Genomic DNA, 20033 nt, shown 5'->3' with positions numbered 1-20033 from the left:
CTGGAAAAAAACCTAGATGTCCCTCAACTGAAGAATGGATAAAGAAAGTGTGACACATTTTCACAATAGAATACTACTCAGCCATTAAAAACAAAGAAATCATGAAATTTGCAGGTAAATGGTGGAAACTAAAGATCATCCTGGGTGAGGTAACACAGACCCAGAAAGACACACATGGTATATACACACTTTTAAGCAGATTTTAGTCCTATGTAGAGTTCTAAATGGGGAAAAATTTTAAAATATTTAACAATTAGTGTGCAAAACCTGGGCCTATCAAACAGAACCAGGCTGAAATTATCTTGCTCATCAATTATCTTGGTTCTTGAAGGGAAAAAAATAAAAGCAAACCTATCTCTAGCTAGTATCAAGGAACATAGACAAAGGCCAAGTTCAAACAAGTGCTCTTTAAGCTCACTTATGTACTCATGTGAGTGACATACAGTAGCATCCTTACAGACTTCTTCATTTCCCTTTTGCTCAGTTCTATGTTAACTCTTTCTGTCATGAGCTTTTTCAGGGTGAGCAGAGGGTATTGTGTAAGAGGAAGTAGACATTCAGTTTATCATCAAATTCTATTGTTTCTCTAACATATGTTTTACAGTAATCTGATATTTTTGTAGAAAATTTGGAACAAATCTTTGAAATCTTCACAAAAAGTATACAATACACAAAGCTCATCATTATTAATGACCAGCATTGGGGCTAATATTGATCAACAGACATTATACTAACTTCTAATAACTCAGATGTATTTTTTTCCTAATGAAAATCTTTTCAAATACCTAAGCAGTAGGCACGTGTTGTCAAATAACAACTCGTGTTATTTTTCACAGCAAATTAAAAATATGTGGAAAATAAGTATAAACTGATACAAAATTCCATCGTATCTATCTAGCAATTTTCAATTATATATGTTTTTAGAAGCAAATACTGTAGAACACACTTTGGTCACTTGAAAGACTCCCAAATATAATATATATTATGTATAATATACATACAATATAATAATACTATATATGCTATATTCATAATGATACCATATATAATACTATAATATATTATATAATATATATAGTACCGAAAGAGAAGATGTAGGTATGAGACTCTAGAGCCCAGGACAGCTTTTCCTGAAGTTCAGTTAAACCACAGAGGTTAGAAGCTTGTCTAATGTTTCCCCTGCCTCATTTCCCAGCTTTTCACTACCCCCTTTCCTCTGAATCAAAGATGTAAAATTTGGTATCCTTAAATACTGTCTACCTCATCTGTGTGTGGTTATGTGCTCATGTGTGCAGGTACACAGAGCAGCCAGAAGAGGGAGTTAGGTCCCCAGGAACTAAATTAGAGATGATTGTGAGATGATTGTTCTGCATGGGTGCTAGGATTCAAATACGGGTCCTCTGAAAGAGCAATATGCAGTCTTTACCAGTGAGCTATCTCTCTCCAGACCCAAAATTCAAAATATTATACCTAGAGATAAATACCTGAAGTTTAACCTTGTTAATTAGCATTTCGGAAAACATAATTCCACCTATACTGTACAAACAAAAGTCTTTTCTGTATATTATTGTAATCTTATTAAAAATTTATAAGCATATTTTAGGAACATTATTGATGTATTTTTAGTATACAAAGTATCTCTCAGAGGTAAATACTGTTATGCTAATTTTACTGATAAGGAAACAAAGGCCAGTGAGTTTAAACTGAAATTTCCTGTGAAATAGACAGTTACTGGTGAGTCTTGATTCTCCCCAAAGAGCTTTCTCCTCCATCTTTCTGGCTTACTTCCTTGCCAAAAACTGAGTAAGGATGAGGGAAGCAAGAGGAGTGCATTCTGTAAAGGACAGGATTAAAGAAAGAGGCCATGCAAAAGGCCTGTATGATAATGAGCTGAGAGCACAAGGTAAATGCAATGAGATGGTTGTGGGACATCTCACTTGATGCCTGTCAACACCTGAGCCAAGATTTACAGTTCACTTTCTATGACTCTCTGGTGGCCTTTTGGACGGGAAACAGTGAGTCTAGAATTGCCTTCCTGGAACTCAAAAGCCATGACTTGAATAGTGGGGAAATCTAGTCATTTAAGCTACATCTGTTCACAGCAATGCAAAGCACCAGTTGTGGCAATTAGTTTAGTTCGGGCTTGAACTTCCTCTGCCTTACTTGTTATATTTCTGAGTCAGAAGAAGGGTGTGAAATTTTGAGTGTGCTTCAGTGATCAAAATGACTGTACCAATTCTACACTCCTTGCATAAATCAGCCTAACATAGTCACTAAATACCAGCTCGGGTAGAGTGATAATTTCATAGACTTTTACTCTCACAGAATGGATTTTATTAAGGATGTCATCTTAATTTTGCAATCTCCTTTTGATTTATATCTCCCATCTTCTCTCACCTTCAGACAGGAGCTAATTAAATAACCTGTTTTTGTGCTTAGTAATTGAACTTCATATCCATTTTATGTACTCCAGTCTAAATGAGAAAGATATTATAAATTTTTGCCATGCAACTCTCATGCAAATTAAGAATGAATGGGCATTAATTGCTGAAGAATGAGGTGTTTAGCCTGTTAATTCTGTGATAAAATATTCTAATACAAAGCATTGGTCATTTCTATGGAGATGGAGTAGACAATAAATTTCAGAAATAAATCTAAAAACCAAGCAAAAGGCAAAGGTGCTGCCAGCTGGAGGTATATGTGATGATACCGGACTTTCTGTGTTCCTGATTTTGCTTCTTACTTCCAAAAGCAGTAGGTTGCTGTGATGTTTGTCTTTAGCTGTATCTTGCTGTATCCAAGTCAATATTTCATTACATCCATGACCTGACACACCAAGGCAGGTAATCCCCTTGGCTAGATATTTTGGCATACATACATTTTGTTTAGGGACCCCCAAAGTGGCTGTGTTTTAAAATGATCTTGTATAAAATGCCACTGAAGCAAATCTTTTCATGTTTGTTTCCAGAAAGGTAGAATTTGTGCCTTTTGACAGGCTGGTACATTGCCTGACATTATTTTTTTAAACTGGGTCTCACGTAGCCCGATCTGCCTTTACACTCACTAGCTGAGGATGATCATGTACACCTGTTCTTCCTGCCTCCACTTCCCAAGTGTTGGGATTTCAATCACATGCCACGAAGCCCAGGTTCATGTAGCACTAGGAATTGAACCTAGAGCACTGGGCATACTAGGCAGGAATTGTACCATCTGGGCCTGAGCTACATCACTAGTCCACCTTGTCTACTTTTTCAACTGTTGACTGTTTGGTTTTGTGAATACAATGTGCCATGATAATTTAACAAGAATCTACCCTAGTAACTTAACTTCGTTGTGTTACAGCCAGGATGCTAGTGTTCAGTATAGAGTCTGATGAAGATTAGCAAGTATTTTCTTGAGTAAAGATGGAAAGTCAGTAACAAATACACATAGATCAGATGAATGTTATGACAGAGAATTGACCAAAACACTAGAAAACAGGTAATTCTTTCTGCTGCCAAGGAAAAGGTCATGTGTATGGGTTTGTGGATAATATGTGAAATAGTATCCTGAAATTTTTATTTGTAAATCTTCTTGCTAAACTATTTCAGTTAATTCAACACATAGGTTTCTTATATACTCTCATTTGCTAAGCAAGAAAGGTATGTGTCATTCTTCATTTTCTCATTTGTCCCCTGTCATATCCTGTGCATTTTAAATTCTGACACTTTTACCTGCTACGTATAGCTAAGATACACATCTGTCATGTTCATCCATTCTCCATAGCCCAGGTTACCACACCATCCCTTAGGAGAATTTTCACAGCAATCTTCTGACCAGATATGCATTTTCTGTACCGACTTTCTGGATTTTTTTTTTTCTGGAGAGCAGCCACTTAATCTTTCTAAAAAACATCTCAGGCATACAAATCCCCAAGGGCTTCTCATAGCTTTAGAAAAGTGGTTCTTAACCTGTGGTATGTGACCTCCACAGGGGCTGAATATTGGATATCCTGCATATCAGATATTAACATCACTATTCATAACAGTACCAAAATCACAGTTATGAAGTAACAACAAAAATAATTTTATAGTTGGGGTCACCACAATATGAGGAATTGTGTTAAAAGGTCAGATCATTAGGAAGGTTGAGAAACATTTCTCTAGAAAAAGAAATCAGTCTTCTCTCTCTGGTCTCCATGATGGGCATGTGATCCTTAAACTCCAAACCACTCTCTGTTCTGATTACTAAGTTCCATCCACAGTAACATTCTACTTAGTCCTAGAAGATATGTGTTTCTTGGTATTTTCTCTGTAACTCAGCTCAGCCTGAACTATTCCTCTCCTTAAATATCTCAGGATTGACTTATCATTTCAACAATAACCCCATGCCATATTCAGAGAGAATTTCTATGATAACCCTTTCTACAGTATACACCCACCCCACAAACTTCTATTTTATCACGATTTTTATGTTATATTTTATGTATTGTTTTATGTATTATACTAAAAAAAAAACCTCTGAAATTTGCACCCCACCCCGGCCCCCACCTATTTTTTCCATCCTGTCCAGAAGAATATAAAAAGCATTAAATAGGGGCTTGTTCTACTTAGTGAAACACAGAGACATGGCTGTCACATAGCAAGTGCCAAATAAATACATGCCAAATGTATGAGTAGATAAAAACACCTGAAAACTAAATCATTCGTTAAAAATTTCCAGTGTGGTCTATATGGCAGGGATGCTTAGAACATGTCTAGACAGCTAATTTGACTGTTAACACCCTGGCATGAAAACTTCAAGATCAAACCCGCCTGAGCACAAAGTTCACTGGTAATCTAGAGAGATGAGTAAGCTGGGTGTATGTATGGTTTAGTGGCAGATCCCTGCCTAGCATGTGCAAGGAAGGGCCTGCATTCAGTCTCTAGCGTTGCCAGAAAACAGGCGGACAGAGTAATACATTTGGGAAATAAAAGGCATTTTTTCTCATATGACTTCATGTAAGAGCTTCTGTAGGGTGATGAGAAGAAAGAGGGCGAAGGTTAAAAATATAGGGCTCTCTCTGTCACGAACAACTCCACATTTGGCTAAGGCCGAGGATCTGGCTTGCTTCCATGTATGTGGACCTATCTGCATTGCCCACATGGCACGCTGGGGTTGGCTACCCAGAGGCTATTTAAGCTGTGGGCTGGCTTTCCCCAGGGTCAGATGATTGTTCAAGGTTCCTGAATAAACTGCATTGAAAAAAAAAAATATATATATATATAGGGCTCTCGGCTAAGTAGACAGAGGGCTGTTTTAGAATCTTATGTGGCTTTTGGATTCCTTATTTAACACATCTGAGTTCCAATTGACTCAACTATGAAAGAGGATACTCCTTAAGTTTTTAATGAGATAAATGTGCAACTTAGAACATAATAAGTGACCAATAATTGTTGTTATGAGTATCTTGCCTGATCTTTTCTTTACCTGTATGATAAAATCTATTATTCCAGTTCTAATGTATGGGAGTTTTGTGTTTGTTTGTTTGTTTGTTTTGTTTTGTTTTTAATAGAAACCTAATCCTGTCAACTATGAATCATCGAGTCTTCACATAGGTCCTTCCAAGAGGGCTTAATTACATTTTGTTTTTATTCTCCCAATGAATATTTAATGGGACATTTCTATTTGCTGCCTTCTACGGCAAACAGCCATAAGCAAAAGATTACGGGTAGTTTAAATGACACTCACTGGTGAGTGCAGCAGGATGAGGCTCCTGTTCATGTGTGAGTGTGCATGTGTGGTGGTCCTGGGGTGTACAATAATGATTTTATTAGAGTTTAATAAAAAGTTGCCTGATACAACACAGGTGGGAATAGCAGACATGGAGAAATGGCTTTCTGGGGGAAAAATGTGATATTTCTAAAGAAATGGAAAGAAACAATGCGTATCACCTACTAAGTCAGAATTTTGGAGTAAGAGAGGATTTTAGGAAAAGGAAATTACATATATAAAAGCCCATAGCAGAAAGAGTCAAGGTACCATGCATATTGGCTAACTAGAATGTCTTCTAAAAGGTCATGGTGACATAGCCTGTGTTGTCCAAACATTTACCTCAGATTCATATATTTTCTTAAAATATTCTTATGATAGGGTGAGGATTTAAAACTTTTGTCTCAAATGAGCTATCCATTTTTTAATGACTCTCTGTGGTAGAAACTATGCCTTAATTATTGTAAATCTAGATATTTAGATAATTTAAAAACACTTTCTGGACCCTGAATACCAAATTATACAGAGTTGACAAATGAGCTAATTGTTCACTCAACCCTTCACTTTTTTTTTTTTTTGCCTGAGTATACATACTATTTAAGATCCTTTTTGTTATTTATATTCACCCAAGTCCACACCCCATCCATTTTGAGACTAGCAATCAGATTTCTAATTCATTTTCCAAACTGGGTTTGTGGGCCTATTTCTTAGACAAGTGGAAAAAATAATGGGAAACAAATACAGAAAGTACTAAACTGTTGTTAAAAGCCTTATGGGACAGTAATAAAGTATCTTTGTGTGCCCCACCTATGATCCTCATAAATAGGACTGACAATACTGTTTACTTACTCACCATCGTTTCTCAGGATTAGTGGTGTGGGCGGCCCCAGGACCTTGTGGTTCGTCACAGTATTGGTAACCACACAGGTATAATTCCCAACATCGGATTTTTCTACTTTGGCAATATACAGATTCCCAGTCTCTTGAGAAACGAAGCGGCGGTTATCCTGGTAGGAAGGGTATTCATTGAAGATCCAGGCGTAGCTCAACTCTGCAAGTACAAGAATCATCATTGTGAATACATCTTTTGACCCCAGAACATTGCTGCATTTAGAACAGAAATGGTCAAGGTAGAAACTTATATTGCCTCTCTTCACCTTGTAAAATGTAAATGGGGTGTAATGACCATCACTTAAAGGCTTCTTACTGTCAGTCAATAATGTTTTATTTCGAGAAGGCTTAAGAGATACCCTAGAAGTTGACTCAGAGAGGCCTAGCCTTTACAAGCAAAATAAGCATGTGTAACGCATTTTCTAGCAAGCTCTAAAGGAATGCAAATGTTAAATACCCAATGTATAATCTTGACATAGTAATGAGAGATGCTACTTGGATACTATTTAGATCACTTTCCTTACATAATAATGGTCACTATAGCGGATTGTTTTACAGGTTTGTGTAATACTCTGGAGTGTTTGTTGAATTTCATCTGTTTCATGAAGCTTGAACACAGAAAAAGAAAGCAATGAATCCAAACTTTTAACCCTAATTAGAGACTGAGTAATCACTGAGATTCACGCCATTCCTTTCCCCCCTTCTCCCACTCTCAACTGAAATCTTTTTCTCTTCTTTCTTAGAAATTAGAGTACTGCTTCAAAATTTTAATAAGCTGGTAATTAAATATTTCAGTTACTACTCACCAAAAACACACTGATGGTTTAATTGTTTTATACATAAAATGTGTTCTTCAAAATAGAGTTGAAAAAGACATACCCGTAAGAAAGTGAGTGTGGAATAGTGGTCAGGGAAACATGTTTGCAAATACTTATTCCAGAATGCAGTGAGGCAAATGTATGGAGCAGTCATATTAGGGATATTCCTTTGATGGCTCTTAGTTTTCATAAGGATTAGATGAACATTTTGTTACCGAACATATGAACCTATGTTTTCAAATTCAAAGAACCCCAAACAACAGTGTAGCCTATTTTCTAATAGGCTACAGTGAACCATCATGCTCCAAGGACATCAGACTTCTTTACCTCCAGGCAATCACCTTTCCTCTGTGTGAAATGTGAACCACAGGTGTGGCCGAAACGGAAACAAGGTGTACTAGCTTCTGGTCTTGATTATTCAAGATTCCTTTTATCTTTAAAAAATCACTTTGTTAGGGGAAGGTGAGAAAAAAACAAGACACACAGGGAGCTGCTGGTTATAGAAATAGTTGGCTGAGTTACTCTGTGCTATTCTTTCACATGATCCTGGTTAAAATTTAAATGCATGAATGGTCCTTGGTAAATGGCAAGGCCACTAGAGCTTTATAAAGAGAACACTAATTACTGCAGAAAGCATCTTTGCTGTTTAATCCTTCAGTGAATCCCAACCATAATTGACCTCAACCATTGAATATGTAACAAGAAACATGTTTTGCTTTAATAATCCATTGTTGACATACAAAGGAAGGGCCATGTAAATTGCTCTCCATTTATCCCAGAATTACAGCACTTTCCCATGCATTATTTTGGAGAGCTATAATTACGTTTCTATGAGAAAAGCTAATCACTCTGTGTGTGTGGGCATGTAATTAGAGGTAGCCTCACGCTGATGTTGAGAGGATACTGAGCATAAGTAAACAAGTTCTTTTGAAGGTCATGAAACTCCTTCTTCTGATATGAAACATTCTATCCTGGGGAAAAGCTTTTTCAGACTCAGAAAGTAAATGAATCTTACAAGGCCCAGGAAGTGAAGAAACATCTAAGTCGAAGGAAGTTCCTGAAACTTAATATGTCCATAAAATTTTTCCTCTGAGTTATAAAAGGAGGAAGAATCCTGGAAAGAAGTGACTGTAATTTCAAGGAGCTATGGGAATATGGCTTTTCTTAGGTGTCACTCAATGAGGTAGGCTTTAAATAGTTTAGTAGTCTAGATTTTGGGGGGCATACTTTCTTTAGTCTGTTATTAGTCCTCTATCTGGGTTAAGTAGATGTTTAGATGCTTGTTTTCATTTCCAATTAAAGTTACATAAAAACTGAGGGATGGCTCAACATTTAAGAGTACTTATTGTTTATTGTCCCCCCCCCAAGAGGATCTAGGTTCAACTCCTACTACCCATACCATATGGCAGCTAGCAGTCATCTGAAACTCCAGTTCCAGAGGATTTTCTAGCATCCTTAGGTACAAGGAATACACATGTTGCAGAGACACACATGCTGGCAAACACCCCATAAGCATTAAAAGAAGAAAAAAAATCTAAAAATTGTAAAAGTAAAGTCTTACAACACCCAATAAGTTATTTCCAAAACAACAACAACAAACAAAATATAACAAAAATAACAACAAAAATATGAAAACATTAAGATAGAAGAAGACCAAGAAATAAGTGATGAGGAAACACAATCTAAAAGGTACACCTTCCAGTAAGAACAGACTTGCAAAGTCAGCAAGACAGACAATGTACTCTGTACTCAATTCCATAATTCCATTTCCTGAAAACCACACCATCTCTCAGTTTCCCTATGTTCTCATATGGACAATTAGAATACCATGTATCCCCTAGTAAACTATAAAAATATTGAATATAAACCACCATCTCCTATGTCACAAAGTAGACATTGCAAAGCAGTTTACAAGCACAAAATTAGTCATTTCACATTTCTCCAAAGAGAGTTGAAAGCAAATATACAAAACTATATTTTTTCCCTTGAGATATTTTTTTCCAAAGTCTTGCAGTGGCTAGAAGCTGTGAAATACACTTACTTCTGAGGGAGAATTTAGAAACCAGAAAGTAGCTATTAGAAAAAAGACATTTGGTCTGGTATTTTATATCTGGAGGGAAAGCACCAAAGCTTAAATCTGTGTTACATAACGGAAGCCACTTAAACTCTCTCACTTTCTACTTCTTAATCAATAAAATGGTACATGGGTATCAGTACTAATAGTTGATGAAAAAATCATTGACATGTCGGGAGGCTTGTAGAGATTTTGGTTATCATCACCTTTCATAATTATTACCAGCTTAATAATTATGAAAATAAAATTGTTTCACTAATTCATTCAGTATAGCATACCAATGAGTGGATTTCATGGGGCCATTTTCAGATGTATTTGTCTTTATACTTCCTCTTAATCATTCTGCTATGTGGATATCTTCATATGCTCCCACTTCCATTTAGAAATGGATTCAGTGGAGCTAGATGTATAGCTCAGTTGTTTGACAGCTTGCCTAGCATGGAGGCAGACCTAAGTTTGGCCTCCAGCATCACATACTCTCAGGTAAGGTAGTGGCCATCTGCAGCCCCAGCACTCATGGGGTGGAAACGGAATCAGAAAATCAAGGACAACACAAATTCAAGGCTAGCATGTGATATAAGACAGTGTCGTAGAAAAGAAAATGTAATACGTGATTTGATGTATTTGTGAATAAGTCAGTTTCTTTCATTTTTTTTCTGTTTTTGTGCCTTAAGTGCTTTGATGATTTTGTGGGAGACATAACCAACTCTTTTTGCACACAGTACCATCTCCTACAGTTTGGTCCTTGAATGGGGCTCTCTGTTCTATACTCAGTCCTGAATTTAAAAGGTCACATGATCAAGTCGCTTGGCAAACTTTTTTTTTTTCCCTAGCAATTTTGGTAAATGTGCTGATTATACTTTGTCATCTTGGTATCTTCTGGAGTCATCTGGGAAGAGAAAACATCAGTTGATAAATGGTCTCCATTAAATTGGTCTGTGGTGTGGGGCATTTTCTTTTTTAAATATTAGTTACAGTTTATTAACTTTGAATTCCAGCTGTAGCCCACTTCCTCATTTTCTCCCAATCCTACCCTCCCTTCCTCATCTCTTCCCTGCCCCTTTCCAAGTCCACTGATATGCAGCCAGTCTTAAAGATACCTGATGAGCTAGGGTCAGATGGAAGAGGCATTTTCTTTGTTGATGATAAAAGTAGGAGATCCCAGCCCCTGTGGATGGGGGTCCTCTGGGTAGTGGGTACAGGGGAATACAAAATGCAGGCTGAGCAACAGGGTGAGCCATGTTCCTCCATGGCTTCTCTATCAGTTCCTGTCTGCAGGTCCCTGCCTTGAGTTCCTGCCATTCCTTGGACTGTGATTGGGAATGGGGAAAAAAAATAAAAATATATCTTTTCTTCCCCTAGTTGCTTTTTGTCAGTCTTTATTATACTAATAGAAAACAAAATGGGACAATAATCAATAATCAGATGACCCTGGCATATTCAAGAAAATGTTCAGTCATTTCCAAAGTATTTGGATTTCATTATTAATGACCATCCTCTTCCCCCATCTCTCTCTCTCTCTCTCTCTCTCTCTCTCTCTCTCTCTCTCCCACACACACACACACACATAGACACACACACATAGACACACACACAGGTTGATTTTCATAAAGAACTCATATAAAATGGTCAATACTAACTCTTAAATATATGCTGGAGGCTTTAAAGAAGCCTTTCTCTGTCTCCATAGAAATCCCAAATTCCTACTGTGTTATATAGTAGAGAAGAGGAGGTGGACAAGGTCTGAGAATTGCATTAAAAATGCAAATTTCCTACATAATTCTCTGTAGGTGTATACACATATCTTTTTTTTTTCCTAAACATGTAAAACTTAGCTTGAAAAACCTGAAGTAATACAATGGCTTCAATTCATTATATTACTAATACAATGACTTCAGTTCAATATATGTAATGTTATAATACTTTAACAATTCAGAAACTATCATCTAACATTAAACAAAATAATAAGAAATAGCAAAATGTGACAGTAATATACTGTACTTTCCAAAAATCTAGAAGAAAAGATTCTAGAAGTATTTGTCACAGAATGGAATAGAACTTTGTGGAAGATACAGTCAACTTGACTTCAAGTTTAAATAGTGTATATATGTTGGAGCATTACTTTATTGCATTAGTTTGTATAATATTTATATTTTATAGTTGAGATGAATTTAATTAAGATGAATGAGCAAATATCAAATCTATTTAACAGGTAAGACTTTTTTTTTTAGCATTTTTTTTTTTTTAGCATTTTTTCCAGCTTTGGGATTAAATGCCCTGGCAAAGATCTCAAGATTTAGTTTTACCCATGTTCAAGGGTACAGTCTAACATGGCAGGAAAGTCAAGGGAGCACCAACTGAAACAGATAGTCATATGGACTCCACAGTTGGGGAAGTAGAGAGAGAAGAACCTTGGCTCAGTTTTCTTTTTAAATACATTTCAGGATTGTATTCAGGGAAATAAATGCTACTTTCTGTTTTGGACAGGTACTCCCAACTCAGTTAACCTCATCAAAATAAGCCCTCACAGGCATACTTGTAGATTCATCTCCTTACTAACTGTTGATCTTGTCAGTACTTAACATTAACCATTACAGAACCCTGAACAAACAAATTCCCCAGAATTAAAACATAACCATGTTTGAACCAAGTATCATTGTTAATATTGACTTGGCATGATCTAGAATCATAGCTCTGGGCATATCTGGGTAGAATAGATTGTGTAAATTCGGTAGATATATCCTAAATGTGGTCAGTGCCATTCCATTGGCTGCGGTCCTGGATGGAATAAAATAAGAGAAATTCATCTCCCTTTGCTTCCTGCTGTGGATTGAATATAATCAACTGCCTCAGTCTCCTGCATCCATGACTGTCCTCTCATGATGGACCATACCCTGGACCTGTGGACTAAAATAAATCCTACCATCTTTACACCTCTCTCTCTCTTTCTCTCTCCATCTCTTTCTCTCTACCTCTTTCTCTCTCTGTGTGTGTTTATGTGTCCAAGTTTGTTGTCTATATGTGGTATATATACACATGTCTGTCCACACTTGGAGATCCCAAAGGAGGACATCAGGTTTCATGCTCCTTCTCTGTTCACTTGATTACTTTTGACATAGCATCTCTCCTAGATCCTGAAGATAGGCTGGAAGGCTACAAGTCTCAGTGATGCTCCCGTCTCTCCTCTCCCCAACAGCACTGGAGTTATGGGCATGCAGTCATACACAGCTTTATTTGGGCTCTAGAATCAGAACTTGGATCCTCATGTTTGTGCACTATGTGTTCTTGTAATCCACCCATTACCTCTTATGTTGCCTTTGTCAGTCATTTTGTTACTAAAACAAGGCAAGTACCAAATAGAGAAGACTGCTACCTGAAGTATTGTAATAAATTTGACCATGTAATTCTTAGACCTTTGGGACTAGTTTGCTGGAAGAATGTAGAAGAATTTGCATCTTTAAACTATAAAGCCATTAAATAGCGTACTGATTTGAATGAGAGTCTACCATATTCTCAGATATTTGAATACTTGCTCCCCAGTTGGTGATCCTATTTGGGAAGACTTAAGTGTTGTGGCCTTGCTAGAAGAAGTATGTCACTCGGGACAGATTTTGAGAGATTGAAGACTTACGCCTTTGAGTTTGCCTTCTGTGCACGCTGCTTGTAATTTGGAGTGTGAGCATTTAGTTGTTTCTGCTACCACACCTACCTAGTGTTTGAAGCCATGTTTACCAACCATGGCAGATTCATCCCTTAGGAGCTATAGGCTAAATAAATCTTTCCTTCTATATGTTGCCTTGGTCATGGTGTTTTATCACAGTAATAAAATAGTAAATAATATAAATACTATAATCAGAGTTTAATGGACTATTGAGACAGGGGTTTGGAGAACAAGAACACAGAGAAACACGCAAGCAGTAGAGGTCTAGCTTTTGAGGTTTCAGAGAATAGGTGCTCTATTGAGAACAGGTCTGGTGGCCATTCCTATACTTTGGGACAGAATCTGGCTATCTTTAGCAGTGTGATAAGAACTTAATTAATATTGGATGTAATGAAAACTGACTAAATTAGTATAGAGAATGAAATTTCTGTGCATGACAGTAGTAAGGCTGTGCCATGGTTACTACTCACTGCTCTGATGAAGTCTTCAGGGAGAATGTCAGGTGAGGTAGGAACATATAAAAACTGTGCAGTTTGTTCCAGAAATGAATGTGTTAAAACTGTGCAGTTTGTTCCAGAAATGAATGTGTTCAGAGTTCCAGATAAGGCTGGTGCTGAGAAAGAAGCTGTAACTTCTAAAAGATTGGCACCTTTAAAGAAATACCTCCCACTGTATTGGAAAGGTACGAAGGTATCCTGAGGAAAAAAAACAGCCCGTTCATGAAAGGCTTCACATTATCATATGCAAGAGCATTAAAAAGGACAGAGTCTAAACAGAGAATGCTGCTGTAGGTGTTCCTTGCTCCTTGAAAATAATCACTTAGAACAGTGTTTCCTCAGGATCACCACAGAAAGCCAGGTAGAATTATGGTCCACAGGGCCCAGGATACATCAGAGATTGCAGAAAAAAATGGCATCATCATCCATATAGTACTGGCTTGGTAGGCAAGAAAGATAGAAGACTGAAGACCCCAATGGCGTCTTTAATGGAGTCTTTTTGTCATGATTCAAAAAACCCACAGAATCTAGGTAAAGTGTGGAAGGGTGAAAGTTCCTGCAGGAAGATCCTGAAGGGCTATAGATGAAGCAGTGAAAGTTCAGATTAAGTGGAAACCTAAACTCTAGGATCTTAGAAACGCCTGGATCATTGGTCATCCATTGAAAAAGGTGTCAGGCATAGTGGAGTTATCCCAAAGAAGAGGCTAAGTGTACTATCATTATGACAGCTGGAGGGGCGGGTGTACCAAGCTGTTCAAAGCCCAGATGATTCTATCATAAGCTTCAGATGCTGGACCTGAAGCTGCAGGATTTGAGGTTACCTTTTTGGTTTTAGTTTGTTTTGGATTTATCTTTCCTCATTATGCCCCTATTCCTCCTTGTTGTAACTGGAATGTTTATGTTTTGCTAGTGTATATTTGTTGTAGCTAACTTATTTATTATTTCTTTATTAAGTAAGGGATGGCATTAAATTTTGTATGAGACTTGGAATTTGGATTTATTTGGAGACATTGGAATTTTTAAAGACTATGGGGACTTGCGAAGCAGGACTGAATGCATTTTGCATTATGGGGTGACCATGAGCCTGTGGAAACTTGTGGATAGAAGATGATGTTTTAAAAGTGGTATATGTGTGGATGTGAGGTTGGACACGTGTGGCGCTTAATATTGCCAACTTGACTAGTTCTAGATTCACCGAGGAGAAAAACCTATATGCCCATTTGTGAAGGATTACCTAGAATAGATTAGTTAGGATAGAAAGACATACCTTCAGTGTGGGTGGTCCCATTCCTTTGCTGGAGGTCTTGAACTGAACAAAAAGGAGAAACTTAGCTAAGCACAAACCTTTGTCTCCTTTTGATTCCTGACTCTGGAGTCAATGTAACTGACTACTACTACCATATTTTCCCTGCTGCCGTGGACTGCATACATTCTAGAACTGTAAACCAAAGTCAACCCTCTTTCCAGTGGCATTTCCAAGGACTGTGTCATAGCACAGAGACAAGCAAGCAACATGTCGAGTCATACTCAAACTTTCATGTATCATTAGTAGTATATTCTTAAAGTGCCTCACCAGTTAGCTCAGCATCTAGGGATTAGATGATTTAGTAATAGAACTTGCTCAAGGTGTCTGACATGACCAATAGTGAACAAACTGGATCACAAGTATTAGCCATCAGTTCCAGCTTTTAATAGTATCTTTCCTAGTTTATTATAGAGACACATTATGGTATATCACTTGACTCTACGATTGCCATGAACTCTAACTGGGAAATTGTAAATCAGACTGAGAGGAAGAACTTATATTCAAATTTAACAAAGACCAAATGGAAGCTAAGGAAGAAATGCTGCTGATGAATAATGAGGGAGAAAAAGAGGAGGATGAAACAGTAAGTTATAATAATCTTGTCAAATTGTGATAAGAATATGATGTCATAACTACTTTTCATGTTTGAAAAGAGACCAAACTCGAATTGCCAAAAAGAATTTCAAAGAAAATTACATTTATAGGAAAATAACAAAGGATACAGAATTGGAAAGACAAATATGATTTCTCATGCTTATCGAATCTAGAATTTAATCTTTTTCTGTGTGTGGATGTAGATGCATGCATGAACATGTGTTTGTGTGGTATGAAAGTAGAAAGAGACTATGAAAAAAGAGAAAGAAGACATAAGAGATTAGAGAGGAGTGCATAAGAGAGATTAGAGGATATATGCATCTATAAATGTGAGGTAGTACATCTATAGGTGCAGAGAGAATAACAAGGAGGAAGAGCAAGGTGAGGGTGCAGGGTGGTGGGAATAACAAAGTATGCTGATGTGAGCGTAAAGCTGTGCTGTCACAGCAAAACCTGTTTGCTTGTGGGAGAACCAAAAAATGAATTTAAAATTAGAAAAGAAAAGCATCAAAGATGTGGTGCTAAGTACCCTAAAACTATCAATTTAACACCTGTTTTTTGTGAATGCCTCATCCTGAAGACAAAGAGAAAACTCTCAGCCGGGGAACGGGGTAAAATAACAGTGTTTGACTGACTTCTCAACCTGTAACAGGACATCTCCAGCTGATAAATTAACTCAGTTTTCTTCAAAGCAAATATCACTATCTGAAATATTGAGTTTGTGTTTGTATAAAGGTTCAGAGCCATCAGGAGGACTGGGAGGAATATAATCCAATAACAGCACAATATCAAAACAGGCAGAAAAAATAGTAAATCTAAATAGCACCAACAGATCATGTTGCATTTCTAGACTTAGAAGATATGAAAATACTGAGGCCTGGAAAAGGTCAGGGTGGGACATCAGATGATGGCTCTGCAGAAAATGACCTAATGTTTCTGGCAATGCTCCTGTTCCAGGACTCTGCTAGGGCAACAGACAACCTTGGCATTTAAAAGTAAAGAACACCATTGTTAAACCACTCAGTAGACAATAGAGATTTCCCTGAAGGACCAAAACCTATTTTTACCAGAGCAAAACATTAATCCACCGGGTTATATAAAATGCTATCAACACTATAAAAAAAGTAAAGCCAAGCAAACAAAACAAAATAAACTATCATGTGCTGCAATTGGAAAAACAAAACAAAACAAAACAAAACAGATCCCACTCAGTTTGATTTCCTCGGGGACTTCCATGCAATATTTATACTTACTCAAACTTGACAGATTTCTTTTGATAAGTTTTCACTCACTAATTGCTCTGGAAGTGACAGACAGTTTCTGTCCCATTGGCAATTTGTAACAACTGAGTAAACAGATATTTGGAATGCAGTGTATTAAAGGGATTGTGAAACTTCTGATGCTCAATGGAAAAGACGGAGTGAGGCTTGTTATAATGTTGTACTGATTCAGGCAGAAGGATCTAGAAGTGGATTTCTGATTTGGAGCATCCAAAGTGACTGGAAATTAACTTAAGTCTTTGTTCTCCAAATAGGTCATATATATATATATATATATATATATATATATATATATATATATGGCCCAAGAGTAGAGAATTCTTGTCCAAAGCTCTTTAGAAAATAAACTAATCAAGTGATGGTTTAGACACAGGTACTGACTGAGCATAGTTACCCCATGTGAATGTGTTCTTCTGATGTACATCTTAGCTTTTTCTTATCCTACTATCTTTCCAGAATCATGCTTATTGCATTGACTTGTATTCCAATACTTGCTTATTCTAAAAGATGCCTTCTTGAATCTTTAGTTTTTTTACCATGAAGAGATTCCATTTCAACCTCTTCTGCTTTACAGATCTAGAAAATAAAACCTAAAGAAAATCGTGAATAGGGAAGGCTGGCACCTCTGGTAGCCAGCATGGGCAGGAATGGAGGGTGAATTTAGTGTATGAGATTGGGCTTTGCTAGGCAGATGTATGTTGTTGTGGTTGTTATTATTATTATTATTATTATTATATTTTGGAGTTAGAAAGAAGTCTATTTTTCTTATCTGGAAGCTGAAGAAGTAGAATGGGATGATTCCCCCATTTCTTCCAGCATTAAAATTCCATAATTTCTGCATAAACTCAACAGATCTTAGAGCCTATTTGTCAAAGAAATAAAGTGAGAAGAGAACCTCTTTAAGAACTATCCAGGTAGTGACTACAGACTCTAAGAACTGTACCAGTGGGCTTGACAGCTGGCTTAGCAGTTAGGAATGCTTCCTGCTCTTCTAGGGAACCCAAATTCAGTTCCCATCACCTATAATAAGTGGTTCACAACTGTGTGTAGTTCTACCTCCAGCAGATTTGATGTCCTTTTCTGGCTTCTGTATGCACACGTGCATACCCCCCCACCACCACCGCCACACACACACATACACCCCAGTTCATTGAATCTCGGTTGTGTTTTACAGAACATTTACTAGAATTAATAGTCAGGAAATAGTTTTAACAGCAGGATGTCCTTACTGTTTGTCATTCTTGTCAATACCTCACCTACTTTTAGTCCAGTATCAGTGACGATGGATTAACTGAGACATGATGCTATGAAAGCAGGCAGGAAAGATGTACTCAAGTCAAATTTGCAAACAAAACAGCCAATGTCAATATCTCCATTGGTTCACTGGTTCATCAAGCAGCTGCCAAGTACTAACTATTTATATTTATAAAAGCTGTACTCTTGGCACAGGAGTGGGCAGCAGTGCTGGCAAAGGCTTGGAGGTTCTGAGAGAGATAAGTTGGGGTCAGTTAGTAGTTTTCCTCAATAGGAGGCATAACAACAAGGAATGATCCTGCACTGGCTGTCTACAGACATGGATAGAGCCTAAGCTATAGTGCTTACAAGATGCTAAGTAACTTCCACTCTTTCCTTTTCTCTGAAAACTAAGGTAATAAAAGCAACATTTGTCTACCTGAACCAAGACTTTCACTAGTCACCAGACATAGTGATATAAAGCTTTGATATTATGCTCACTGTATCTTTCCCTTCCTCTAATAAAATACTGTTTAAGTCAAGTGTTTAGTTGCTTATCATTTTCTAAACTTGAGAAAAAGAAAATGTTGCAAGTCATGAGTTTCCTAAAGAAATTCTTAGAATTCCCTACAAGAAAAAAGAAAACTGGGCCAGAAACCCTCTGGGCAAATAGCTCTGATGATCATGTGCTCTATAGAGCTATCAAGAGAGTCCAATGAGTATTTCCTCTGAGAGATCTGTGAGCTACTCCAAAAGAACACTCTGGGTGACCTATAAGTGTACAGAGAAACTAAAAGATAAATTTAATGTATTATGTGTTTTGAGCTCCAATAAACAATATTTGAGGAAACATGATTATTGAGGCAGATACAGAGGGGAGCTGAAGTCTGCGGGCATGGAAAGAGGATCATCTTTGCACATTTATTAATTAGAAGATAGATTTATGGGTACTTAACTCCTGTAATGACAGTGATAACCCTTTACAGCAAAGGTCAATGAAACCCTGGCTGTCAGTGACAGGACATCTTATTATGAACACTCTGTGCAATAGAGAATTTGGTTCGGATTGTTCTGTTCATCAGGGAAGACAGTTTAGGGGCTGGACACTGATATCATTATTTATCATTTCGGGCTAGAATAGGGAAGGTAGGACATACGTCTATCACTTGGGCTGTAAGGTGTTTCCCCCTATACTTACAGCTGTCGGTTATCTTTGATTTCACCAGACACAGACTCTGAATTATTCTCAATACAGTGCTATAGTCAATTAACTCCAAGCAAGTTGTGCTGGCACAAAAATACCAAATGGTTTATTGTCTTCACAGTATAGGCTAACCATCACTTATTGGAAAAGCCCAAATATGAAACAGTTCAGGATCCACTGCCACAGTCCAGAATCCACACAAAACATTGTTTTCGGTACAAAATTATTTACATATTGTATAAAGTTAAGTTTTTTAATTGAATTTTTATTTTTTACATTAATTACATTTTATTAACTTTGTATCCCAGCTGTAGTCCCCTCCCTCATTCCCTCACAATCCCACCCTCCCTCCCTCCCTCCCACATCTCCTCCCATGCCCCTCTCCAAGTTCACTCACATTGGAGGTCCTCTTCCCCTTCCATCTGACCCTAGCTTAACAGGTTTCATCAAGACTGGCTGCATTGACCTCTTCTGTGGCCTGCTAAGGCAGCTATCCCCTCTGGGTGGGGGTTGGTCAAAGAGCCTGCCATTGAGTCCATGTCAGAGATAGTCCCTGTTCCCATTACTAGGGAACCCACTTGGAGACTGAACTGCTATGGGTTACATCTGAGCAGGGATTCTAGGTTATATCCATGAATGGTCCTTGGTTGGATTATCAGTCTCAGAAAAGACCCCTGTGCCCAGATATTTTGGTTATGTTGCTCTTCTTGTGGAGCTCCTGTCCTCTCCAGGTCTTACTGTCTTC

General features: G+C 37.5%; 1 protein-coding gene across 8 annotated transcripts in view; it reads right to left on the bottom strand.

Moving 5' to 3' along the window:
• LOC110555893 (contactin-4) overlaps positions 1-20033 on the bottom strand; it is a 1034823-nt gene that overhangs the window by 211362 nt on the left and 803428 nt on the right. For all 8 annotated transcript variants that reach the window (XM_060383874.1, XM_060383872.1, XM_060383875.1 and 5 more), the window contains one exon: positions 6584-6781. In XM_060383874.1, the coding sequence (XP_060239857.1) occupies positions 6584-6781 (198 nt within the window). The remainder of the gene's footprint in view (positions 1-6583; positions 6782-20033) is intronic.

This window comes from Meriones unguiculatus, chromosome 5, assembly GCF_030254825.1.
Source record: "Meriones unguiculatus strain TT.TT164.6M chromosome 5, Bangor_MerUng_6.1, whole genome shotgun sequence".
Lineage (NCBI taxonomy): Eukaryota > Metazoa > Chordata > Mammalia > Rodentia > Muridae > Meriones > Meriones unguiculatus.
Note: the sequence above shows the minus strand (reverse complement) of the source record. Positions and strands in the feature narration are given on the sequence as shown.